The sequence below is a fragment of the Mesoplodon mirus genome (genome assembly GCF_964341445.2).
Source record: "Mesoplodon mirus genome assembly, chromosome: 7".
Taxonomy (NCBI): domain Eukaryota; kingdom Metazoa; phylum Chordata; class Mammalia; order Artiodactyla; family Ziphiidae; genus Mesoplodon; species Mesoplodon mirus.
The window spans coordinates 94,364,098-94,390,007 of record NC_138983.1 but is presented as its reverse complement, the minus strand read 5'-3'; the positions used below and the strand labels follow the sequence as shown (position 1 = coordinate 94,390,007).

The 25,910-nt window shown below is 46.8% G+C and overlaps 1 protein-coding gene and 1 pseudogene across 2 annotated transcripts in view; both read left to right on the top strand.

The window, feature by feature from the left end:
* LOC309808066 (forkhead-associated domain-containing protein 1-like) overlaps positions 1 to 4,672 on the top strand; it is a gene marked incomplete at both ends in the record, with an annotated part of 77,461 nt that extends 72,789 nt beyond the window's left edge. The window contains 4 exons of the mRNA XM_082628074.1: positions 166 to 290; positions 3,201 to 3,296; positions 3,720 to 3,940; positions 4,477 to 4,672. Of these exons, the coding sequence (XP_082484200.1) occupies positions 166 to 290; positions 3,201 to 3,296; positions 3,720 to 3,940; positions 4,477 to 4,672 (638 nt within the window). The remainder of the gene's footprint in view (positions 1 to 165; positions 291 to 3,200; positions 3,297 to 3,719; positions 3,941 to 4,476) is intronic.
* Positions 1 to 25,910, top strand: part of LOC309808885 (centrosomal protein of 78 kDa-like) — a 525,691-nt pseudogene that overhangs the window by 267,195 nt on the left and 232,586 nt on the right. The gene's annotated exons all lie outside the window — the stretch shown is intronic.

Genomic DNA, 25,910 nt, shown 5'->3' with positions numbered 1-25,910 from the left:
AGTCATGTCACCTCTCTGGGCCTCGATGCCTCACCTGCCAAGGGAGGATGGTGAGCTCATTAGTACTGGCCTGTGGTAAGTGTCCAGTAAATAGCAGCTGTGACTTTTACATGCAGTAACTTCTTCCTGAGCCTTTGTTTTGAGTGTAAATTATTTCTTTTATAGATCACAAGGACCACATGGATGAATCATTTCTAGACTTAAAGACCCTCGGGATGGAAAAAAATGTTCGGAAAATATTGGATGCAAAACCTGACTTGCCAACTTTTTCAAGAGTAGAGATCCGAACGGTAACCAAAGAAACTTTGTCTCTGCATTGACTGACACGTGGGGAGGGTGGGCATGAGGACAGACACGAGCCGTGTGCCCTGGCACCACTGTATACATCATTGGTTCGAGGCCAGGTCCTCCCTGATGGGCTAACACCTGTATGGACTGGTTGGTGCCTGGCCGTACCAGTGATCCAATGTTTGAATAGAAAGGCGGCTTCCCATCGTGTACAGCATGATATAACATTGCACTGATGCTGGCCAGGTCAATCTCTGGGCCCTCCTTTTCACATCACATGTTGTATTCTGCAGAAAAGATTCAACAAGCTAATGTACAACATTATGCCATGAGCTTGCCTAACATTTGCTTTTTGCTATAAACTGAAAAACATGAACACATAAAGGGCAGCAGAAGGGAGCCATGATGATTAAGAAGACACAAGTTCTAGAATCAGAGACCTGTGTCCTAATCCCAGCTCTGCAAGCTCTGTGACCTTGGGCAGCCTCCTAACCTTTCTGGGACTTCAATTTCCCAGCTGTAAAATGATGATGGAAAAATTAAAGGAGATCATTATGTAAAGTGCTTATCCCAGTGCCTAGCTCATAGCGAGCACTTTAATAGATGATAGTTATTATTGTCAAACAGTTTTTAAAGAGTATTATCCAAGAAAACCTTCCTTTCTTAGGGAGCATAGTTTGTGTTTTCCAGGATTTTCAGAAGTAATTTGATTGTTAGGTTGAAGGTGCCCTGTATCCTAAATGGATGTTTGATCAGGTGTTTGATTGACACATGACAATGGACAGCTCTGATCAGCGTGGCTTGCTGCGGCAGCTGGTCTAAACCAGCTTTTGGAAAACATAATAAAGCCATCCTCTCTGTACCAGCATTTTCTCCTACAATTTTTCTAGACATTTGCTCACACGTCTAGAGATGTGAGTCTTCAGAAATGTGTTGGTTTTCCTGATAAAATCGAACCTTCCTTCTCTGAGGCTGGGAGTGGAGGGCCCATCTCCAGGTGGGGAGCTCAGCTGGATCTCATGTCCTGATGGTCCTGCTTCCAAGATTGACCTTCCCCTTGGCAACAAGCCCTCATCCCACCACTGACACCACAGAGCAGGAAACCTCCTAACTCTCAATCCTCCAAGGTTGGCAGTAATTAAACGAAAGAGCAGGAGGAAGAATAGCTGACATCTGTGAACTGCTTACTGTGTGCCAGGCGTTGAGCTCAGCCGGCTCCATGCCTTATGTCATTGAACCATCGTAGCAGCCTTGTGTCATAGTTACTATTATTGTCCCCATTTAACAGATAAGAAAAAGTAAGGCTTCAGGAGGTCAAGTACCTCACCCAAGGTCACAGAATAATGATTGAAGACACACCAGGGGTGTGTCCCTGGTGGTGTGTCTGCTAGCCTGCAGAGACCGGGTGGGGACTGCGTGCTTGGATCCTGTAGCCCAGGCTCTTCCTTAGTGACCCTCCCCTCAGGAAAAGAGGGGGCGTCTGGAGAGGTACAGAGGATGCAGCTCAGGGTAGCTGAAGACACTGAGCAGCATCTCAGGTTCTTTTTGCAGCAGATCTGCCCGGTTTATTGTCATCTTCAGATACCCTCTTTTATTCTCATCTCCATAGATACATAGACAAATATGTCCACTCTTGTCTATCACAGTCACTTGGGGGCCTTTATATTTTTGTAGTTGTTTTTTTTAAAATCTCAGAGGTTTTCAGGGTAGTGCCAACAAATGCTAGGGCTAAGAGATGCTCATGGCAAGCATTAAAAGCCAATTTATTTTTTAAGGAGTCTTATGGTTATTTGTGGTCGTTCAGATCAGGTCCCCTATTCAGTCTGGTGGCCTTTCCATGCAGTCAGTTGGGCTTCCAACAGCCAGCTGGCTGGTTGGGGTCTTAGGGAGATGCAGCTGCAAACACTATCTGCATTGTCTCTGGAAAGGTTCTGAAGGGATGCCCACCCACCAGGTTCCAGAGCTAGGAGAAGGTTGGGCCAAATTTTGTGAGGGTATGGTTTCTGCTGCACAGAAATGAGATTCCTTTAATAAAAAGGAGGGAGGCTATTTTCCACTTAACCTTCATTCGTTCATTCAACAAACATGCCCACTATGCACCACTCGTTGCCAGGTGCCATGCTGGGCACAAGGAGGGAGATAGTGAGCAAAAGCCGCATGGTCCCCATTTTTCTGGAGCTTGTCCTCTCAACATCAGCGGTACTGATTTTTTGAGCCAGGTAACTCTTTGTTTGGGAGACTGCCCTATGCATTGTGGGGTGTTTAGCAGCATCCTTGTCCTCTACCCACTAGACGCCACCAGCAATTATGACAGCCACAAATGTGTCCAGGCATTGCTAAATGTCCTGGAGGGGGTAGGGTGGCCAGAGTCACCCCTGGTTGAGAACCACTGGCCTAAAGGGAAGACAGACGAGACGGTGGCCAAAGAACGGCACAAGTGATGCATCATTTCAAAGGCAGTCGTGCTCTGAAGGGGTAGGAACACAGTCATAAAGAAAGCAGTTCACAGAGTCAGACTGGATTTAAAACCAACTCTCTTGGCGTGGACATATATACACACACACGCTACCAAAGGTAAAATAGATAGCTCGTGGGAAGCAGCTGCATCGCACAGGGAGAGCAGGTCGGTGCTGTGTGTCTACCTAGAGGGGTGGGATAGGGAGGGTGGGAGGGAGACGCAAGAGGCAGGGGATATGGGGATATATGGATACGTATAGGTGATTCACTTTTTGATACAGCAGAAACGAACATACACCATTGTATAGCAATTATACTCCAATAAAGATGATATAAAAAATCAACTCTCTCAAATTATTTTTTCCAGTTCTTGCATTATTCTTTGGGTTATTCTTCTGGATGTAGAAAATCATAATGGAATGCCAAGTGAGTTTTTTTCTTTTGTTTTATTTCAGCCTCAAAATGGCCTTTCCAGCCCAGGGTCCATCATGGTCTCTGAGAAGTTAAGGAAAATGGATGTGGCTGACGCTTTAGATCTTAGTGAAAAGCTGGTAGGTATACCCAGCATCAGTCCCCTCCTGTCCAAACCTGCGTGCCCTGCAGGTAGTTTAAACATCAACTCCACATACATTTTAGTTGTTACAGTAGCTCCACGAGGCCCATCTCCTATCCCAGCATGGGCTGGAAATTGCAGAGCCCAATTCCTTGCAAGACTGGGTAGTAAGAATGAATGTTTATGTCTGTTGTCATTCCCCCTCCCCACTTCCCCCCAATTCTCAAAAAGGCATAGTGTAAATGGATGCGGGGGAAAATGAAAGTCCTACTAAAAGCCCCAAATGCACTCATTTGCAAAGCATGTGTTTCTTCTCTGCAACTGCAGAAAATGAATGAAACAGAATTAGAAGTTTGCCTCCTCAAAGGGGCCACCAGCGGTCTTGGGCCAGGCCTCTTACCTGTGAAACGCTTTCTCGTAGTACTTGGATATGAGCAAAACCCTCGGGACTATGCTGAACATCAAAGATATGTCAGGTCACGTGTCCATGAAACACCTCTCCCCAAAAGAGAGGGAGAGAGTCCACCAGCTTCGACAAAGAGACCTGTACCTGGTGTTTGATAAGATCACCCTACTCAAGAACCAGCTGCAGAGGAAAGAGGAGCTTTTGAGACGATACGAGAAGGACATTGAACAGCTCAAGTATGGCCCGTGTCCCCGGCAAAAGGCCCAGGCCTCCATTCTCCAGGCTAAACCTCGGGGCAGCTGCAGACCCGTAGGGACCAGGACAAGAGGACAGAGGCCTGGGTGTGGAGTGGGGAGGCGGGATGGTGACTCAGGGCCTGATGGACCCAAGTCTCTGGGCAAGAAAGCAGCAGTTAGAGTACCCTACTGTTAAGGAATAAGGTGCACCTTTTATAAATGTGTCTGATGTTTCACCATGTGTGTGCTTTTCGTAATTCCATCGTATTTTCAGTGGTATCCGTTCCCCCACCCTCTCTGGAAAATTGGGAGGGGCTGGTAGCATAACCTGTGCCCCCTTCATGCTGCACATCCACAGCCAATGGGCTATTTATTCTGCCCTCTAGTCCCCACATCTTCAGCCTTCCCCCAACTTCTAAGGAAACCGCGAAGCCAAGCATATATGGAAGTGTTCTGAGGATCTCCCAGGTCGGGAGCATTGGTGGTGAGTGAGAAAGCTGAGGAGAAAAGAGACTTTGTCTCTCCTGTGTGCTCAGGCAGAGCAAAGTGTCGGTTCAGATGTACCAGTCACAGGTGGCAAAGCTGAAGGACATCTTCAGAGAGGCCGAAGAAAAGGCGCCGCTGAAGGAGGCCCTGGCGCACATGGAAGAGCGGCTGCACCAGGAGAAGAGGGTCACCAGGGCGATCAGGCAGCAGAAGGTGAGAGGTCCCTGCTCGGAGCAGAGCCTCTGAGGCTGCCCCTCAGCTCCCTTTAGAAACAGCCAACTGAGGTCCCAGTGGGATCCAGGCAGCACAGAATGCATTCGCTCATTGCAAAGGAAGGTGGCAGAATAGCTTTAGCATTAGGCAGACTTAGGTTTAGACTCTTGTTCTGCCATTTACTGTGTGGCTTCAGGCAGCTTTTTTTTTTAACATCTTTATTGGAGTATAATTGCTTTACAGTGTGGTGTTCGTTTCTGCTGTATAACAAAGTGAATCAGCTATATGCATACGTATATCCTCACATCCCTCCCTCTTGTGTCTCCCTCACACCCTCCTTATCCCACCCCTCTAGATGGTCGCAAAGCACTGAGCTGTTCTCCCTGTGCCATGCGGCTGCTTCCCACTAGCTATCTGTTTTACATTTGGTAGTGTATATATGTCCATGCCACTCTCTCACTTCGTCCCAGCTTACCCTTCCCCCTCCCCATGTCCTCAAGTCCATTCTCTACATCTGTGTCTTTATTCCTGGCCTGCCCCTAGGTTCATCAGAACATTTTTTTTTTTTAGATTCTATATATATATGTCAGCTTAACCTCTCTGAGACTCATAGTCTAGCTTGCCTCTATTTTTTTAAACTTTCTTTTTTTTTTAAGTTAATTTTTATTTTATATTGGAGTATAGTTGATTTACAGTGTTGTGTTAGTTTCAGGTGTACAGCAAAGTGATTCAGTTATACATACACATATATCTATTCTTTTTCAGATTCTTTTCCCATATAAGTTATTACAGAATATTGAGTAGAGTTCCCTGTGCTATACAGTAGGTCCTTGTTGATTACATATTTTATATATAATAGTGTGTATATGTTAATCCCAAACTCCTAATTTATCCCTCCCCACCACATTTCCACTTTGGTAACCATAAGTTTGTTTTCAAAGTCTGTGAGTCTCTTTCTGTTTTATAAATAAGCACATTTGTATCATTTTTTTTAGATTCCACATATAAGTGATATCATATGATACTTGTCTTTGTCTGACTTACTTCACATCGTATGATAGTCTCTAGGTCCATCCATGTTGCTGCAAATGGCATTACTTCATTCTTTTTTATGGCTGAGTAGTATTCCACTGTATATTTGTACCACATCTTCTTTATCCACTCCTCCATCGACATTTAGGCTGCTTCCATGTCCTGGCTGTTGTGAACAGTGCTTTCTGAGACTCATAGTCTAGCTCGTCTGTATTTTTTTAACTTTTGATAATTCGTGTATTTTATCTTGTTCTTTCTATCCAGATAACTCTTTTTTCTACCAGTTTTATTGAGACATAATTGACACACAGCACTGTACTGAGCTTAAGGGTGTCCAGCATCATGATCTGACTTCCCTGCCTCCTGAAAAGATGACCACAATTAGTTGAGTGAACAGCCCGAGTGTTTTTAAAGGCGGCGCTTCTGATTTTCATTGTTCTGCCAGGTGCCAGGGATACACCGAGGAATAAGCTCTCTGAGAATAAAGATTTGGGTTTCCTCTTCTGAGTAGCCAGAATAGTACGCCAGTCTTTCTGACTTGGGGCTGTGTATTTGTACACGCATGCTTGCGTGTATGTGTGTACATGTGAGTATGTGCTGTGGGTTGGCATGTGTGTGTATTTGTATGTGTGTGTTTGTTGCCTGCATGAGCTCTAAGGAGGCCAAGGTCATAGAAGGGTGCCCTTCTCCTCAACCAGGAGGTGATGGTCAGATAGTTCTTTGCAGAAGCCTGCCCTCCATCCTGCGAACCTTCCAGGCAATAGGTTTCCAGACAGCAGGCTCTCTGGCTTAGAGCCCCAGAAATGAAAAGTGGCTGTCCTGCTCTGAGGGAGCCTGGATGCAGTGTTTCCAGTGCTCACTGCTCTGAATTAAACATCACAGTCCTTAGTCTGTGTGTGACATGGGGCTGCCTCAGGCAGAGGACAGTTTCCTTTCACACCAAGCAATGCCAGGGAGAGCTGGGCCAGTGACAGAGTTGTGACTTTCCCTTTGATGTGCCCTCTGGAGAGCTCACCCCTCCCCAAGGTGCCCACCCCCGCCCCCAGGGCTTGGCAGACTAGGTCCCAAAGCAGAGACACCAGACCACAGAATGGGACAGAGAAGGGCCCCAAAAAAGCCATTGTCATGTACTGAAAACCTGAGGATTTACATAATGAGGTTTCACATGCATTATTCCTGGGCTGCATCATTCACACACAACGCAAGGGACATGCCAGCCTGTTTGGCGCTGGACATCCCTCAGCCGAGAAGGGTCTGAAATGGCCAAGCTGAACCTGTGTCAGGGTCCCCAGAAGAGCTACAGCTAGAAGCTTTCAAATTCGTGGAGTTCACAACTGGGGGAAAGACTTACCAAGGGACAGGCACCTGCTCCACACCGCACATGCTTCATCTCTCCCATCAACCCGCAAGGGATGCTGGCAAGTGTCAGCCCCTTAGAGAGAGGGGAAAGGTGAGTTGACAGAGGGTACCGTTCCCTGGCTACTAAGTGGCAGAAACAGGATTCCCTCCCCACCTGCTGCCCTCCCCCGCCCATGTTCACTTTTCCACACCCCCTCCTTCTGTGTCTCCCTTACCAGGGTGGCCCCCTTGGATACATCGCACCATTGCTCCTGGGGGTTTCACTCCAGGACTCAGGTTTGCATTTCAGGCTTGTTGTTAATATGTCGTCAGAAATCCCTGTTTGTCGGGAAGAAAACAATAATACATTTGAAAGTTTTGCTGGATCCTAAAGGGCACTTGTATACATCTGTCTTGGCATCCGTTCCTTCCAGGGAGTATATCTTCGTTGTCTTTAAGCAGAAAAGAACGGAAAGTAGAATTCCTCTTTCCTAAGTTTTACACTTAGTATTTTCACAAGGAGCCTTAGTTTTTTAGCCTCCTGTATGAAACTTTGAAACTCTTCACCCGTTCACAGAGGTGGCAAGGTTGAAGCACTGAGATGAAATTACACATCTTAAGCTTCAGAATTGCCCCCCCCCAAAAAATGGAGTTTGTAGTTTAAATGTTTGACCATCTCTTCACCAAGCAGACCTTTCAAGAATCAAAAGTCCTATTTCCACACTAATATCTCTGGCTGTGAAAATGAGACTTGGTATAAGATGCTGGGCCTTCACAGCGAACTGGGTCTGTGGCTCTGTCCATGTGGCAGAGGGACGGGAACCGCTGCCCAGGCCGTGCTCACTCGAATCCACTTCCCACATCACTCGAGAAGCCGGCAGTGTCTCTCAGAGTTCAGAGGCCAGATTTGGAGTCAAACAAATAGGGGTCAAGCCCCACCACTGCCCCGAATGACCCTGAGTAAGTGGCTTGACCTCTGTATCCCAGGTTCCTCAACAAAAGCAACCAAAACTGTTAGCAAGGGGCCTACTCCGTGGGGCAGCAGGAGGGTTAAATGGCAAAATGCCTGCAGTGCCTGGCATATCACAAGCCCCGTTTCTAAGGGTGAAGAATAGGCAGCTCATGGATGGGTGGGGATTCCTCTATTTCTTTCAGGGGGCTTCCTGCCAGCTGACGCCTTCCCCGGTCCTCCCAAAGCCGCCAGCTCTTATGGGACGCGCTCTTCTCTTTGGTGAATACGACTAGGCCACGGCCAAGAAAGGACCCAGATACCTTTTGTGAATGGGCTAAGGCTGGGATTTTCAAGAGGAAATTTTTAAATGCACAGAAGTTGCCACTTGGGAAGCACGCAAGCCCTTTCTCAGGGCTTGAAGTGGAAGAAAGGCTGAAGGGCAGCGGCTGCTTCTGGCAGGAGAAGCCGCTCAGCTCTCCTGCCAATCAAATCTCCAGCCAATCAAGTCCTGGCTAGGGGGCGTGACCACCGCTTTGCCTTGTGGTCTCAGCCAGGAAAAGCCCCTAACCTTCCCTCTGCTTAATTAGCTCAGATCCCTCTTCTTTAAGATGAGAATAAAAATGGCACCTAGCTCGTAGCCTTCCCAATGGGAGCTTGTATACAAAACCCTTAGTACATAGGCCCACAAAGCATACATGCTCTCCTACCATCGTCATTATCCTCACTATTCTCTTTAACTCACTATCTTCCAAGATTTCCTTGGGCCCAGGTATTCTCAAGATTCTGGCTTCCTCTGTGCCACTTGTGTGTTTTGTTTGTTTGTTTGTTTTTGCGGTACGCAGGCCTCTCACTGTTGTGGCCTCTCCCATTGTGGAGCACAGGCTCTGGACGCGCAGGCTCAGCGGCCATGTCTCACGGGCCCAGCCGCTCTGTGGCATGTGGCATCTTCCCGGACCGGGGCACGAACACGCGTCCCCTGCATCGGCAAGCGGACTCTCAACCACTGTGCCACCAGGGAAGCCCGAACTGTATATTTTTAAATGGTTAAGATGGTAAATGTTATATTATGTATATTTTACCATAATGAATAATTAAAAATGTTAATTATTGGGGGAAAAAAAGCCGTTGGGGACTTTGTAATGGATGGCTCAGTCTGTTAGCACTGGACCTACCATTCAATCTCAATATCGTTAAAAACAGGATGACCAGACATTATGTGCTCACTGTGTGATGCAGGATGGATCACACAGTACCGCCTATGAAGGCGTCTGGACAACAAAAAGACTTTGATCTCCTCAGACCTCTAGATCTAACTATTTGTTTACAGGAAACATGGGGAAAAGAGGAACAAGTTAACTGAAACCAAGAAGAAGTGATCAGCCAAATCCAGGATGTGAATGTTCTCCAGGACAAAAGACCCAGTTTCTCCAACAAATCAGTGGCTGGGGGATAAAAAAGGTCAGGGGCGGGGAGTTGCTGTTACAGAATTAAAGACATTTCAGAGACATAACAACCAAGTGTAATGTGTGGACCTTGTCTGGATCCTGATTCTAACAAAGATAAAAGTAAAAAAGATATCTCTGAGAGAATCAAGGAAATGTGAGCATGGACTGAATATTAGATGATATTCAGGAATGATTATAAGTATTTTTAGCTGTGATCATGTCAAGGCGGGGATAATATAAAGGAAAAAAAAGTCCTTTCAGTTAGGATGTCTTTATGGGTGAAATGACACAACTTGCTTTAAATTAACCTAGAAAAAAACTCAAAAAGGGAGAAAAAAGAATGAGAGAACACTGGGAAAATGTTGAAGCTGGATGATGAATACATGGAGTTAATCGCAGGCTTCTCTAGTTTCGTGTGTGTTTCCAAAATCCCAGAATAAAAAACAATTTTTATGTAGGCAATCTCAAAGGAACATACAGACACACACACAAACAGAGTGAGCTACAACCAAAGCATAAGCAAATGAGGAAGCCATTTGCCTTTAGTAAGTGCAGGAAAAGGGAGATTAAGCCTTGGGCCTTTGCAAGATGAGCTAACCAAGTCTAAGATGCCTGTATTAAGCTGGCACCCTCAAAGATGCTCCACACCCTGGCAAGAGGAGGGCTTAAAAAATTTTTTTTTCTGGACTTTCAGAAAGGAGAGCCTATGAAAACCTGTAGTTTTCAATGTGGCTCTGGAGGGGAAAACTAATAATGGCCACAATACTGATGATGATGATGATCACCCTGAAGGTTTGTAACCACGTGGGTCTGGGGCTCAAGTTTATACTCCATGTATTCAGTGGGAAAACTCCAAGTTGAGGAAATAAATGTCAGTGTTCAGAGGTTATTAGCATCCCCGGCATCCAGCTGAAACAAACAAAAAAGACTTCCGAGAGAAAAGCAGCCAGGAATCAGACCCCTCAGGATTCCCACAGATTAAGTTCAATCAAGAATGAGATCACAGTCAAATTACTAAACATCCAAGCAATAAGTCAGTATGAGCCAGAGTAAGCAGACACAACAAACAAGACATTGAGACACCACCCCTCTGCCACTCCCACCCAAAGACTTCAGATGTTGGAATTATCAGATAACAGATTCTAAAATCACTATGTATTCAATATTTTTTTTTAAAGAAGGCTTTTAAAATGAGCAAGGAATGAGACTATCAAAATGGCCAGGCATTTGTCCTCAGGAGTTTGTGGGAGCACAGGAGAGCTATTTGACCCCTGTACATTTGGCTCTTCCATTCTGGTGGGAAAAACAGATTTCTTTACAGAATCAAATTATGCTGGCAATAAAAATTCAAGTGCTTCCAGGAGCCAGAGAGGAAATATGAGCAGTGCATTGGGCAGGCAGAACATAGGCTGTATCTAAAGAGGGAGCCTCTACTCATCCCCAGCAGATTGTTGATCTATATACAAGAAGAGAGTCCAGGTATTGCCAGATATTCCCATTTTCGCAAAAAAAGGCATAAATCCAGATGTTAATGATCTGTACATGTTGGCTACTGTGGTAGACATCTGGTTTTCGTCACCTAATAACAATTCACCTCTTCTAAAATATTATGGCGTTATGATCCTCCTTTGGGGACAACACCTTTCTCCTAGTCTCAGTCCAGTTTCTCAGAGACGCTGTTGATTCCACCTCTGGCTGCAGGGATGGGCATGTTGGCTCAAGCTCAGCCAATCAGAGCAGTCTCCTGGGCCACAATAATTGGCTCAGCAATGGGCTTGTGACCCACCCAGAGAAAATGAGAAGCAGTGAGGCCATTGGGGGAAGCTTAGGAAAAAGACTCCTATACTTCCCTATGGAATTTAAAGCTGAGAAGATGTAAGGGTTGGAGCTTCGGCCGCCTTTTTGTGACCATTATACAGAGATTCTGTCTAAGGTTGGGTCCACATGGTACAAAGAATCCCTGAGAGCTGGAGAGAGGCCAAGGCCTCATGAAATCATCTGAGCCTGAACCCAGAGGTTCCCTCTAGAATTTTCATTTTTGGTAACCAGTGAATTTGCATTCATGCTGAAGCCAATTTGAATAGGTTTCTCTGTCACTCCACAGAAAGAGGCCTATTCCTTCAGCAACTAATTAAAAGTCTTTTAACACGTTGGGAAAGCCAGACAAACATATCTGAAGGCTGACCATGGACCTTCAGTGTGCGGTCTCAGCACCTGGCCACCCCTCTCCTTCTGTACTCCTGTCCCTAGCGTCTCTGATGACTCATCTTCTAGCCTCCATTCCCACTGCTCCTTCCCTGGACTATCCTCTGCTCTCCCTGCTCTACCTCCGGAAATCCTACTCTTCCTTCAGAACTCAAGTCAAATGGGTCCTTTTTTCTTAGCGCTTTCCTGACCACCCCACCCTAAGCCCTACCCGAGGCAGAAGAAGATACCTCTCCCTCCATCCCCAGGCCCCTCTGACCCCCCGATGAACACTCAGCCCTTCTGCTGAGGATCCTAATTACCCAGCCACATTCCTGTCTCGCCTGCTTCTTGACCGTGATCCAAATTCAGACGCAGATTAGAAGGGATGATATTTGAGGCTTAAGTTTCAAAAAACAATCAGTTCTTAGGAGAAGTCAAATAACATGGTGAAAGATGAGGATTTGGGTCAGGGATTCGAAAGAAAAGAACAGTTATTCCGGGGAAAAGAGAGGGTCTATGTGGAGTGCAGTGAGGAAGGAGGAAACACTGGACATATTTAGACCGAACGAAATGATTCAGAGGAAACATGAGAAGAAATGTCTAGAGAGGCATGAGGTTGATCTGACTGGAAAGGAATACAAAAAATGTGTGATGGGAATGACCCAAAACAACAACGACAAAATGCCCAAAATAGGTGCACTGTTCACGTGAGAAAAGAATGCAGAGAGCAGCAAGACGCTGAGCAACCTCCAGAAAACAAGAGAGAAGGTGACAAAGGATGAGGTCATCTCAAACCAGATAAACTGGGAGGCTTTCTATGGATTGAAAGGGGTTTTTCAAAAGCTAGGGCTCATGTTGGCTTGCCCCTGATGGAAACTCAGGGCACCGAGGCCTTCTGGAATTTTCTGTTCAACAGACAGACACAGGGAGGGTCCCAAGAGGCCAGGCAGTGGCTAGATGTACCAAAAGAGTTACCATGGGTCAAAGGTCAAAACAAGCAAGGTCTCAGTTTATGAGCCACCCCAGGCAAGCACTGTCTCGCTTTTTACTTCTAAGGACCATGGGACCTTGTCCACAGTTCCCATGCCACCTACCCCGGGACCAATTCTTTCTTCATGTGATAAAATACCTAAGCCGGACAGTAGCCAATCACAGCGGCCTTTAACCTTTGTTGGGGACATACCTGGTTGAGGTTCTGAGCCCTCTTCCCAGAAAAATGAACACAGCCTCAGTCACAACAAAGTTTCCTTCCCGTTTAAGCAGCTTATACCCGCCCTGGGGCCCATCTCTTGAACAATAGTTCCTAAACTCATTCACTTAATCAAAAAAACATTTATTGAGTGCCAGCTCCCTGGTACCTGCCAGGTACTGCTGCCAGGTACTGCTCCGGGCACCAAGGGTACAGGGATCCTCGCCTTATGGAGTGGACCTTCCAGTTTGTATCTGAGCCCTCAAATGATCAGAATGTCTGGCGAAGCGGCCCGGGAATTCAGTGATTCTGACATGGGCCCAGAATTAGGACCTGTCGTCCCGAAGAGCCCCAGCTCAAACACCCCTTCTGTAAGGAGAGAGGGGAGGAGTGTATTGAAAGCATGTGCTCTAACTGGGAAGCTCATAGCCTGCTGAGGGAGTGTAGAGGGTACCTGCACTTTGGAAAAATGTTTGGCAGAATCTCGTAAAGCGGGACGTATGTGGGACCCAGAAATTCTACTCCTAGATATATACCCAAGAGATATGTGCACATGTGCAGACCAAAAGGCATACACAACGGCCCCCAATTATCCCTGGTGTTCACACCTCTGTGTCCCCTCCCCTTGCGAGTAGGCAGGACTGTACCTTATTTCTAATCAGTAGATGCTGCAAAGGTGATGGGCATGTCATTCCTGTGACTATGTTACAGAAGATTGTAACTTCCATCTTGCCTGGAGACTCTCTCTAAGGACTCTCACTGGCTTTGATGAAGCAAGCCACCTTATGGAGAGGCCCACATGGCAAGAAACAGTGCAGGATCTCTGGCTAACAGCCAGCAAGGAGGTGAGGCCCTCAGACTAACTAACAACCCTCAGGAAACTGTATCCTGCCAACCACCACATGAACTGGAAAGAGGGTCCTTCCCCAGCTGACCCTCAGATGAGACCCCAGCCCTGGCCACCTCCCTCATTGCAGCCTGGGAGAGACCATGAGCAGAGAACCCAGCTAAGCAGTGCCCGGATTCCTGACCCACACAAACTGTGACATAAGTGTGTGTTTTTTGGATCCGTTAAGTTTGCCATAATTTGTTCTGCAGGAATAGATAACAGAGTGTAAAGCAATGCAGCAGTGAGAATGAATGAACCACAGCTACATCAGACAACATGGTCGAACCTCACATAGTTGAGTGAAAGAAACCAGGCAGCGAATGGAATCTGTAAGATTCCATTTCCATGAAGTTCAAAAACAAGCAGAACTAATCTATGATTGGAAGTCAGACAAGCGGGAGGGGCTAACCAGAAGTGAGCACAGGGAGTCTTCTCGGAGGGGTGGGGGCGGGTGGTAATGTTCTGCTTCTTGTTCTGGGTTCTGGTTAGGGTGGGTGCATACACTTTGTGAAAATTCTTCAAGCGTACACTTATCAGTTGTGCTCTTTTCGAGATGTAGATTATGTTTTGAAAACAAAAGTTTACAAAAATGACAATATGCTGGAGTCCAACAGCTAGGGTTCGAATCTTGGACCTATCACTTACAAGATTTGTAACTGGGCAAGTTACTTGACTTTTTTGAGCCCGCCTCTGTAAAATGGGTTGGGCCAAGAATTAAATAAAACAGTGCATGGCATAGCGGCTGGTACCTAACAAGCCTCAATAAATATTAGCTAGTTTGGTTCACCTCATTCATAATGGTTCATTGTTAATCTCAAAAAAAGAAGTAGTGGAGGTTGATTTGCCTGGATGCCTGCAAGTCGAATTTATGGAGTTGTCCTGCAGGTGCCACTCCACAGAGACCAGCTGGATTCTCTGAATCCCTCTAGCAGCGATCAGGGGAGCTCAGCCTGCCTCTGACACCCACACCCAGAAAGGTCCCTGGGCAACAAGCAAGATGATATGCGAGTGTTCTGAGGTCAAGTTTGCTCTGGGTTGGGACTGAGACGATGCAAATCAAAGTTCTCCCCAGGATGGCCGTGATCGGGTTGAGATGGTGCTGTCCTCCCACATCATCAAGAAAACAACAAAAACAAGCAAAGAGACAGACAGCAACGCGGACATTCACAGAAGGAGTCTGTGGTACCGGGCACAGTTTACTACTTCACACATATTAACCCATTTGGTCTTTACAGTCAATGCTGTTATTACCTCCATTTTACAGGTGAGAGAAGTGAGGTACAGACAGAATAAAACAAACAAACAAACGAAACCAGGCCGATCAGAGGTGGGATCAGCACCCTTCATCTGCAGTTTTCAAACAGAACATACAGACTGACCTCCCTGGCAAAGCTTTTTTTCTGTGTTGTTGTTTTTTTTTTGAGAGAGTAGTTTTTTGTTTTTGTTTTAATTTTTTAAAATTAATTAATTTATTTATTTTTGGCTGTGTTGGGTCTTCGTTTCTGTGCGAGGGCTTTCTCCAGTTGTGGCAAGCGGGGGTCACTCTTCATCACGGTGCACAGGCCTCTCACTATCGCGGCCTCTCTTGTTGCAGAGCACAAGCTCCAGACGCGCAGGCTCAGTAGTTGTGGCTCACGGGCCTAGATGCTCCGCGGCATGTGGGATCCTCCCGGACAAGGGCTCGAACCCACGTCCCCTGCATTGGCAGGCAGATTCTCAACCACTGCGCCACCAGGGAAGCCCCCGGCAAAGCTCTGATTTGCAAGAGATGAATGTCCCAACCAGCCTTGTCTCTATCTGAGAAAACACCTGGGTGATTTCTCATTTTCTGACAGGGGAAGGGGGTGAGCACGGCTGCAGAAGGCCTCAGTGACCAGCTGTGATTTTGTGGTTTGAATTTATTTTTGTGAACCTGTGTGTGTGTGTGTGTATAAAAACCTGCATTTCCTTAGCCCATAGTGTCAGGTTATGAATGGACTGTGGAGCCTCCAATGGCCCTTTGCTCTCCCATCTGACACCTACTCAACAGCTTAGCTACTTCCTGATCTTCGAGCGCTCTCTCTCTCTTTTACACTCCCTTTCTCCTGTTCCAGCTCTTTCCCTGGCTCTCTCTTACCCCTTAAAGGCTGGGCAAGCCCCCTACCTCTTCCAGGCAGGAGGCCAGCATTCATTTCTTGTTGGAATGCAGGGGACAACAAGCAGATCTGGGGAGGGGGCACAGTGGATGGGCTCTCCCAGTCAAGGACAGCCCAGGGAAGGTAACTGCGGCCCAATGAGATTTTATGGGGCAGAGTTCCTGCAGGAAAGAAGCCCAGTGGGTGGCAGGAGAGGTCCCTGGCAAGCTCCAGCTACGCCCTCTTGGCCTCAGCTCCCTCCCCCTCTTGCTGCAGGCACTGCCCAAACTTCAGGACAGCCAGAAGCCCAGATTGTTCAGGGCTGAGGGAAAGCAGGTGGTGAGCATGGGTGTCTCGTGGCTGTGACACCTGTCACCTGTGGTCCCCGGGGAAAATACCTTCCCATCACAGTCATCTAGATTCAAATCCTTTTCTGGCTGTGTCACCTTGGTCACATACCTCCATGTCTCTTGAGCCTTATTTTCCTGTTCAAGTGGGAGTGATGTGATAGAAATACTACCCATCACGACATTTTTGAGCATTTCTCTGCAGAGCTCCCTGTTCCAGGTGTTTCATACACACCTACTGCCCCAGGTTATGGTGAGGATTAAATGAGATGATCCACAGGAAGGACTGGGACAGTGCCCTGCGGGTGGAAAGCCCGGAGTTAACATCACTCGCTCCAGTATTAGGAGGACAGCTGGGAATGACAAAGCTGGGACATGGACCCAGGCCTTTCAGACACCAGCATCCTGATGTTGATTGAGATACAGTACAGCCTTGGTAGCCACCCAGAGCTCAATAAGATTGATTGATTACAGGCATCACCAAGGAGCCCATATAAGCTAGAAACCTCTTTTTTTTTTTTTGGCCATGCCATGTGGCTTGCGGGATCTTAATTTCCCCACCAGGGATTGAACCCGGGCCATGGCAGTGAAAGCACCAAGTCCGAACCAGTGGACCGCCAGGGAATTCCCCAGGTGCAGTATTTTGATCACCCTATCATTGCAAAGTACAACTCTCACTCAGCCCAGGACATGCTATGATAAAGCCATGAGTTATTGGGGTATTTTAGTTTCTGTTTTTGAAATTTAAGTGGATGACATGGAACTGGGTTTTTAGACTTTCACACACCCTTTGAGATGACTGTGGCATCCTGTGGGGAGCGGCAGGATCCAATCAAGATTTGGCAATTTCTGCTCCAGTGAGCCTGAATGTCAGCTTTGTTCTGCGTTTAGTATTTCCTCATCGAGAGATGGACTAATGGCAACATATGCTCTCCCAAGCCTATCAGGGGGCCATGAGCGGCTCCGGCTCCAGGCTGGCCTGAATGGGCTCCATAGGGTCTGGCTGGCAGTGAGCAGGGTTGCTGTTCTGTGCTCATGTTGATGAGACTGAAGACAAGCATGGAGATGGGGGTGGGGCTGGGGAGGGCCAAGGCTACAGAAGCCTAGGTCCTGGGGTAAGGACAGTTCAGCTCAGCAGCTCAAGAGTAGGAGGCAAGGCTGTGGGCAGGTGGCAAGGGCTGCCCCTGTTCATTCACTCATTCGTTCATTCAGGCACTGTTCTAGGTACTGGTGATACAGCAGTGAACAAAAGAGAAAAAAATCCCTGCCCTCATGGAGCTTAAGTTGGGGGCAGGGGGGAGTTGGGAGTGGGGAGACTGACAACAAATAAGAGAAGAAAACTAAATAAATAGCATGTTAGAGGAGTGGTAAGATGAAGGGAAGAGCAATAGAGTGAGGTGTTTGTTTTGTTATTCATGTTTTTGGGGGGGTGTTTTTTGTTTTGTTTTGTTTTTTTGGGTGGCATCATGGGGCTTGCAGGATTGACCAGGGATCGAACCGGGCAGTGAAAGCACCGAGTCCTAAACACTGGATCGCCAGGGAATTCCAAGACCCTTTTAAATAGGGTGATACTTGAGTAAAAATCTAAAGGAGCTGAAGGAGATCCCTGGGGGAAGTGCCTGGTAGGGAGAAGAAACAGTAACTGCAAAGGCCCTGAGGCAGAAATGTGCCTGGAGAGTTGAGCCTGACCCTCTCTGTTCCTCTGAAGTTACCACTCAGGGCCCCGGCCTCTGTGGTCACTCCTCATACATTCCTAAGGTCTTTCTGGTCGAATGGCAGAACCTTCCAGGCTGACTGAGGGCCTGGAAGAGATTTCTAGGGAAAAGTTCTGGGAGGGCTCTGCCATTCAACTGCAGGGTTGAATAAGTCCTGAGGTTTTGCCAAGCTTTTAACAAATGCACAAGGAATTTGCAAGAATGCAACAAATTCATTCCTGGACCATGCTCCAGAGCTGCTTAATCAGAATCTCTGAGGTCTGTGCCAGGAAATGTGCATTTCTAAGAGCCTCTAGGCATGTGGGAGCATCTTTACCATATATTCCATCCCATATCGATTTCCATGATTTTTCTCTCTTATATCTTCTTCTAATTGACTAGAGTGGAGTCTGCCATCTTTCATCTTTCTCAGATGAATATTTTGAGTTTGTCTTGGGGCACCTTGTCCGTCATTTCCTGGCAGGGAAATGAGGCATTCTGTAGGTAGTCAGCGGGGCTGTTCTGCTCCCAGACAGAAGGGGCTGATCTGAAAAGAGGTGACATGGGGTGAGGGGAGATAGTTGGCATTTGCATGTCTTCTCCACACGCTCCATCCCCCCAGCCCCGTGCCCATGGGGGGTGCGGGGGGATTTCTTAAGGATCTGATCCAGGTCAACACTGGGGCCACCGTCTGACCTTGTAGGGACTCAGGTGATGTTTGTAGAAGTAAAGAACACATGAATGAATAAACGCGAGTTTTGACAGGGAAGGACAGGAACAGTAAGGCTGTGGGCTTGTAAATACCCCTTCCCTAGCACGTGGGAGAATCTTCCATTCTTTCAGAAGTGTTCCCTCCACCGCACCCATCTCCCATCTCCACCCCCATCCCCAGAAGTGATGGTCCCCCAGCTTACTCTGTTTTCTCCTCCACAACAGAGAGAACTAGAGATTCGGGTGGGACGGGGGGGACCAACCTCCAGGCTTCTCGTGGTTCAGCTCCATTACCCTCCCACGCCTGACCACCCCCTCCTCAACGCACCGAGCCTAGAGCTAAGGTCAGTAGGAAGGATTCTCGAGTCTGCTCCTTCCCCGCTGTAAGACTTGGAGCTACTTCTGTGAACACTGAGCCTGTTTCTCCATCCTCTAGCGGGCAGGTCGGGGAGGGCTCGCAGCGCTGCAGCGGGCTGTAATTGGCCGGGTGCTGCCAGCGCACCTCCCCCTCATCCTCGGGCGCCGCGCACGCCACGCCCCTCCCCAGCTCGGCCGTCATAATGGCGTTGCCGTGGCGACGTTCGTACAAAGGACGGGCGGGCGCACAGGCTGCGGGCTGTCGCCTGGAGACTCCGCGGGAGGGCGGCAGGGCGGAGGTCAGGGCTTCTTGGCAGAGGACGAGGCGTGGGCTTCTTCCTCAGGCCAGGTGAGAGCGGCGCGCGAGGAGGCGGCGGGAGGAAACCTGGGCCGGAGGAGGCCAGCCCTGCGAGGTCAAGGGTGTTGGGATAGGCAGGGGACCCGGCGCCAGCCGAGTCCGAACTCTCTGATCCAGGCTCGGGTCGCCAGGAGCACCCCAGAAAAGGTGCCCCAACACCAGCCGTTCCTTCCTAAGTGCAGCCCCTACCTCGCCCCCCAAGGGAGGCGGCACGGAGCTTTAAGCCTCTCCTGGGCACCAGCTCTTGGATGTCCTGTGGGTATAGCTGGGATTAAGAGAGGAACCCCTGTTTCCCCTGATTTATGGACAACACCCACCCAATGGTCAGAGACACACACACACACACACCCGCCCCTTACCTGAACTCCCCTTCTTTAAGGAACTTTGAGGCCACTGTAAACCTCAAAAGAAAGTTTGCTCCTATAGCCCAATTCTGAGCCATCCAAAGTGGTCGGGGGAACGCAGATGACTGAAGCCCTTTTGCTCTTTCCTGTGGCTGGTGCTCCATGGCACTGAGTAAGAACGAATTCACAGAGCTCCACACATTCAAATTACTTTGACAGTGTTTTCACGCAAGGAAGTGATGCACAGGGCAAAATGAAGGTGGAGAAATATTGTCCAATCCAAAAGCTAAAGAGATAGAATTTAGGTTTTCCAAGGAGTCATCTAAGCTAGATACTGACAGGAAAAATGAAAGGTAGTTACTATCAAAGCTTCCTAGCCAGCTGGCTGTACTGACTTGCTTTGAGGTGTCCTTTGTATTTTCATTCACTCAGCAAGTGTTTCCCAAGCACCTACTATGTGTCAGGTTCTGCCCCCCCGCCGCCCCCTACCCTGGAGAAGGGGTAATGCACAGAACTGGCAGGAACTGCAAAGGGTCTGACATTTGACCCTGTTTGAAAGTTAGTAAGTTAGCCTGCCCAGCTTATAGTTCCTGGCAGAAGACAAGAGACTCCTGGGCCAGAAACAAAGAACTTGATGACTCACAGCACAACCGACATAACAGGCAGCAGAGCTGCATATGCACATTGGTTCCTGTTGCCCTGAAAGTCCCTCGGGGTGGTGCAGAGCAGCCAGTGTGGATGCTGTGCGCACAGTGGGTCTGTGTCCCAGGTAAGGAACTCCAAACTCAGGAAACTGCAATCTTTGAAAGGGGCTGCTAGCAAACCTGCCCAACTTTTGCCCCAGAAGGAGCCGTTATCTTTATTAGAAACATTACCTCTATCCTCCCAGGCTGTTTGCCATACAAGCATCCTCGGAAAGTGAGTGCAGGACAAAATCTTTCAATGCCTTTGCTCTGAAGATGGGTACAAACACAAAATACCCATGAAGAATCGCTTCTGAACAAAATGAACACAGTCCTGGTTTTCCAGGAACATATATGTTAGTGAAAGAGAAACCAACAGCAAGCATAACTAAAGAAAGGAACAAGAACATGTCAGAGAATGATAAGTACAAGGAAGGAAACACAGCAGGGGAAAACTAGCAGGGGAATAACATGACTGAGGGTGCCTTTAGCCAGAGTGGTCAGGTGGTTGCCCCGAAGGGGGACGTCTGAGCAGAGAGAAGACCCCAGCCTTGGGGACGTCTGGGGTGAGAGCTAAAAAACAAATATGTGCATAATCCAAGTTTAAGTTTTCGATTAGTGGCGTTTCCTGTGGTTTTCCTGCAGAAGAGACATTTCTTGGAAGTTTCCATTTTAGCTTAATTAGACTTGAATGTGTTGCGTGCTAACATGGTCCTCTGCAATTGAAGATTAATAACTGAAGGCAGCAGAGCATGGTTCTTTGGGAAGAGGAAATGTCTTTTCCCCTGTATACATGACAGCGAACTTAATCAAATGTATTTCTCATTATCTGAAAGCATCAATATTTGTGGGACATCCACAGGCCTCAAAGTTTACAAATATAAACTATGCTGCTTATTTTTATTTCTCTTACCCCCAGGTAGGGTCTCGTCTTCCTTTCAGAGGATAGAATGCTGGTTTCAAGGACTTTCTTTTATTACATGTGCCAAGTGTCAGCAGACAGTGCAATTCCCCCACCCCTACTCTGCCCCACCAGCAGCAATGGAGGTTTGTACACTGGTTACATGCAAAGGCCCAGAGTTGTCACACACTTACTACTGTGTGACCTTAACTTCTCTGAGTCTCAGTTTCCTCATTTGTAAAGCGGGACAATACTGACACCTGCCTCGCAGGGTGGTTCTGAGGATGAAAAGAGGCCATGTGTGTAAAAGGATAGCCCAGTGCCTGGCACTTAGTAGGGATTCAGTGATGGAATGATGATGGAGATGTTGATGGAAAGCAGAGCCAGACAGGAGACCCTCTACGGTCAGACGTAGAGATTTTTGTTTTTATCCACAGTTTAACAACTTCACACTTCAGTGACCTTTCAGTTGAAAAGAGACTTTGGGGACTTTCCTGGTGGCTCAGCAGTTAAGAATCCACCTGCCAATGCAGGGGACACGGGTTCGAGCCCTGGTCCAGGAAGATCCCACATGCCTCGGAGCAACTAAGCCAGTGCACCACAACTACTGAGCCTGCACTCTAGAGCCAGCGAGCCACAGCTAGGGCCCTAGTGCCGCAACTACTGAGCCCACGTGCTGCAACTACTGAAGCCTGCACACCTAGAGCCCATGCCCCACAACAGGAGAAGCCACCACAGTGAGAAGCCTGCGCACCGTGAGGAAGAGTAGCCTCCGCTCGCCGCAACTAGAGAAAGCCCGCATGCAGCAACGAAGACCCAACAGACCCCCCCAAAAAAAAAGGAAAAAAAAGAAAGGAGGCTATGTTTGACATGGCACTGAGATGGATCAGAATTCAAATATCATGTGAATTATCATCAACATCTTGGAACCAGCTGAAGTCACTGAAATTTTTATGTTTTAAAAAACATGTATATATGGGCTTCCCTGGTGGCACAGTGGTTGAGAGTCTGCCTGCCGATGCAGGGGACACGGGTTCGTGCCCCGGTCTTGGAGGATCCCACATGCTGCGGAGCGGCTGGGCCCGTGAGCCATGGCCTCTGAGCCTGTGCGTCCGGAGCCTGTGCTCCGCAACGGGAGAGGCCACAACAGTGAGAGGCCCGCGTAACGCAAAAAAAAAAAAAAAAATTTAAAATAAATAAATAAATAAATAAATAATAAAAAACATGTATAGGGCTTCCCTGGTGGCGCAGTGGTTGAGAATCTGCCTGCTAATACAGGGCACATGGGTTCGAGCCCTGGTCTGGGAAGATCCCACGTGCCGCGGAGCAACTAGGCCCGCGAGCCACAACTACTGAGCTTGCGCATGTGGAGCCTGTGCTCCACAACAAGAGAGGCCGCGATAGTGAGAGGCCCGCGCACCGCGATGAAGAGTGGCCCCCGCTTGCCACAACTAGAGAAAGCCCTCGCGCAGAAACGAAGACCCAACACAGCCAAAAATTAATAAATAAATTTTAAAACCATGTATAGGATTTACTTTGAAATGCATTAAAATATAAAATGTATAGATGGGTAGATATGTGATAAAGCAAATAGAACAAAATGTTGATTGTAGAATCTGGGTGGTGGTTCTATAGAAGTTCACCATCCACTTCTTTCAACTTTTCTGTGTGTTTGACATTTTCATAATAAAATGCCAGCAAAAGATACGTACAGAGTCTTGACCGTACAGCCAAGCTATAATCTTGATATTTTGTCTTTGGAAATCATTTTTTTTCAACCTAAATATATGAAGGAATGCGGTGACTTAAAAAGAAAGTATCTTCTAATGCCCATTTCCTTGATGACTGACTCTTCCACACTTTAAGAAGCTCTGTAGAAGTTGGGGTTTCTTGAGTCAAAGTTCAGAAGCCCAAGATTAATAACAGTCACAATCACAGTAGGACAAATGGGTGTTTAGTGTAGCAATCACCATTCTAGATGCTTCACATTTAATCCTCACAAAACTCTTTGGGATACAGAGTATTATTAGCCCCATTTTACCGATGAGGAAACAGAGGCATAGAGAGAGAATAAGTAAATCACCCAGAGTCACAGAGCTAGTAAGTGGTGGGTTAGTAACACTGAGTATTTGATTCTGTCAGATAACTAACCCCAAACTAAGCTTAATGGGAGGTGGAGAGTGGTTATCAGTGGAATTCAGATTTGTTTTTTTTGTTTTGTTTTGTTTTTTGCTATTGCTTGTTTGTGCTCTGAATTACATAAAGGATGTCCTCTTGTGATCAGAAGCAAGCTCATCTATGCCGGATATCACTGTTAAAAGGACAGTCTTAAAAATGTGTGGAATTATCATTGTGATCATTGTTAAATCCAGCTATCCACTCCTACCTCTGCTGACTTCTCCTGTGGACATTATGGTGTATTCCATTCATTCTAAATATGACATTGAATAATTAGAGGACTGTATTTTTCTAACAAAATTGTTTTCTGAAAACCTTTTATAGGGAAAGCAGAGAATATGAAAGCCTATCTAAAGAGTGCAGAAGGCTATTTTGTCCTGAATAAAAGCACTACGATTGGAAGGCATGAAAATTCAGACCTTGTTTTAGAGGTAAGACCTCTTCCTACCCAGTCCCCGACCCTCCCTACCCCTCACACCACCAAAAGTCCTGACTGTTCTGTGGACTCCAGTCTCTTGTAAAGCACAGCCTCTGGCTAACAGTCCCAGCCTTCCTCGGTGTGCCACCAATAACCATTCCCCACATGTGCTGGGTCTCCCTGGCACATGTGGTAAGAATGAGCACAGTGCAAAGTGCGATGGGCCCTGTGTCCTTTGCTGACTGTGTGTGCAGTGTCCCACCCTGATGGCGCGGTTTGGAAGGTGGGCGTAGAGCTGATGCTTGACCTTCACCTGCTCCGCGTCTGGCAGCCACGGCCACCTGAAGTGCCCAGCTTGAGCAATGGCCTCTCGCCCTTTCCAGAGCTTCTGGAGACTATGGGCCCCTCAGAGCCCTCCCCCGCCCACGTACCTCCAAGTAGTAAATCAGGGTAAGCCCTGGGCATGGCCTCAGTGCTCTCTCACTTCATTTCATTCCATTCTCTGAATTAGCTGTGGCTTGGTCCACAGTCCCAGCTCATTGACAGCCAAGGAAGTTGGAAGAAATTGTAAGTAAGGAATTATAAAAACAGTGGCTTTGAGCCTTTTTAACATTTTGAAAGGGATTAAAATATTGAAGCAGAAAGAGAAATGCAATGGAATCCCTTTAGGACTGTGAAAGGCAGACCACTGTCAGACTTCACTCAACAGAGTTTTTTAAACTTTATTTTGAAATAATTATAGATGCACAAATGGTAGAGAGAATGGCACGAAGCATGTGTGGAGTCCTGTGCCATTTTACCACGTGTGGATTTGGGTGTGGCCCTCAGGATATAGGAGTATTCCATCATCAGAGATGTCCCTTGTGATGCTCCTTTTATAGTCACAATTCCTCCTCCCACCATCGTCCCCACGCTCCGAAAAGCACTAATCTGTTCTCCGTCTCTATAATTTTCATCATTTATCTATGACCTTTGCGATTGTTTTTTTTTTTTTTTTTTTTAGTCATTGTAATGCCCTTGACATCCATTTAGGTTATTAGCTTGTTCTTTTATTGCTGAGTAATAGTCCACGGTATGGACGTATCACCTATGTTTAACCTTTGAAGGACATTTTGTTTCCATTTGGGGCTATTACAAATAAATGTACTATAAACATTTGTATACAGGTTTTTGTGTGAACATAAGTTTTTATTTCTCTGTGATAAATGCTCAGGAGTATGATTGCATGGATTAACATATGTGTTTATATAGATTCGGTTTGTAAAGAAACTGCCAGACTTATCCAGCATGGCTGTACCATTTTTCATTTCCACCAGCAATGTATGAGACACATCCTCACCAGCAATTAGCATAAACACTGTTTTTCATTTTAGCTGTTTTAGTAAGTGTGTAGTGGTATCTCATCATAGTCTTAACTTGCATTTCCCAAATCGATAGTGATGTTAAATGTCTTTTCATGTACGTGTTTGCCTTCTGCATATCCTCTTCAGTGAAATATCTCTTCATATCTTTTAAGTGTCTCTAATCGAATTGTTAATTTTTTTACCATTGAGTTTTGAGAATTCTTTATGTATTTTAGATATGAGTCCCTTGTCAGATAGATGGTTTGCAAATATTTTCTCCCATCCATAGCTTGTCTTTTCATTCTCTTAGCAGAGTATTTCACAGAGCAAAAGCTTTAACTTTTGATGAAGTCCAGGTAGTTATTTTTTCTTTTATAGATCATGCTTTTAGTGTCATGTCTAAGAACATGCCACCAGGTCCCTGACCCTGAGGATTTTCTCTTATGTTTTCTTCTAAGTGTTTTATAGTTTTATGTTTAAATCTATGAACCATTTTGGGTTCACTGTCGTTTATGATGTGAGATTTAGGTCAAAGTTCATTTTTCTTGCATGTGGATATTTAGTTGTTCCAGAAGCATTTGTTGAACAGACTATCCTTTCTCCATTGAATTGCTTTTGCAAGTTTGTCAAAAATAATCTGGCCATACTTTCTATGGGGGCTACTTCTTAGTTCCCTATTATGTTTCATGGATCTATTTGTCATAATGGATCTACCATTATGAGATAGCCTTGATTACTGTCGCTATGTAAGTCTTAAATCAGGTAGAGTGATTCCTCCCACTTTTCTTTTA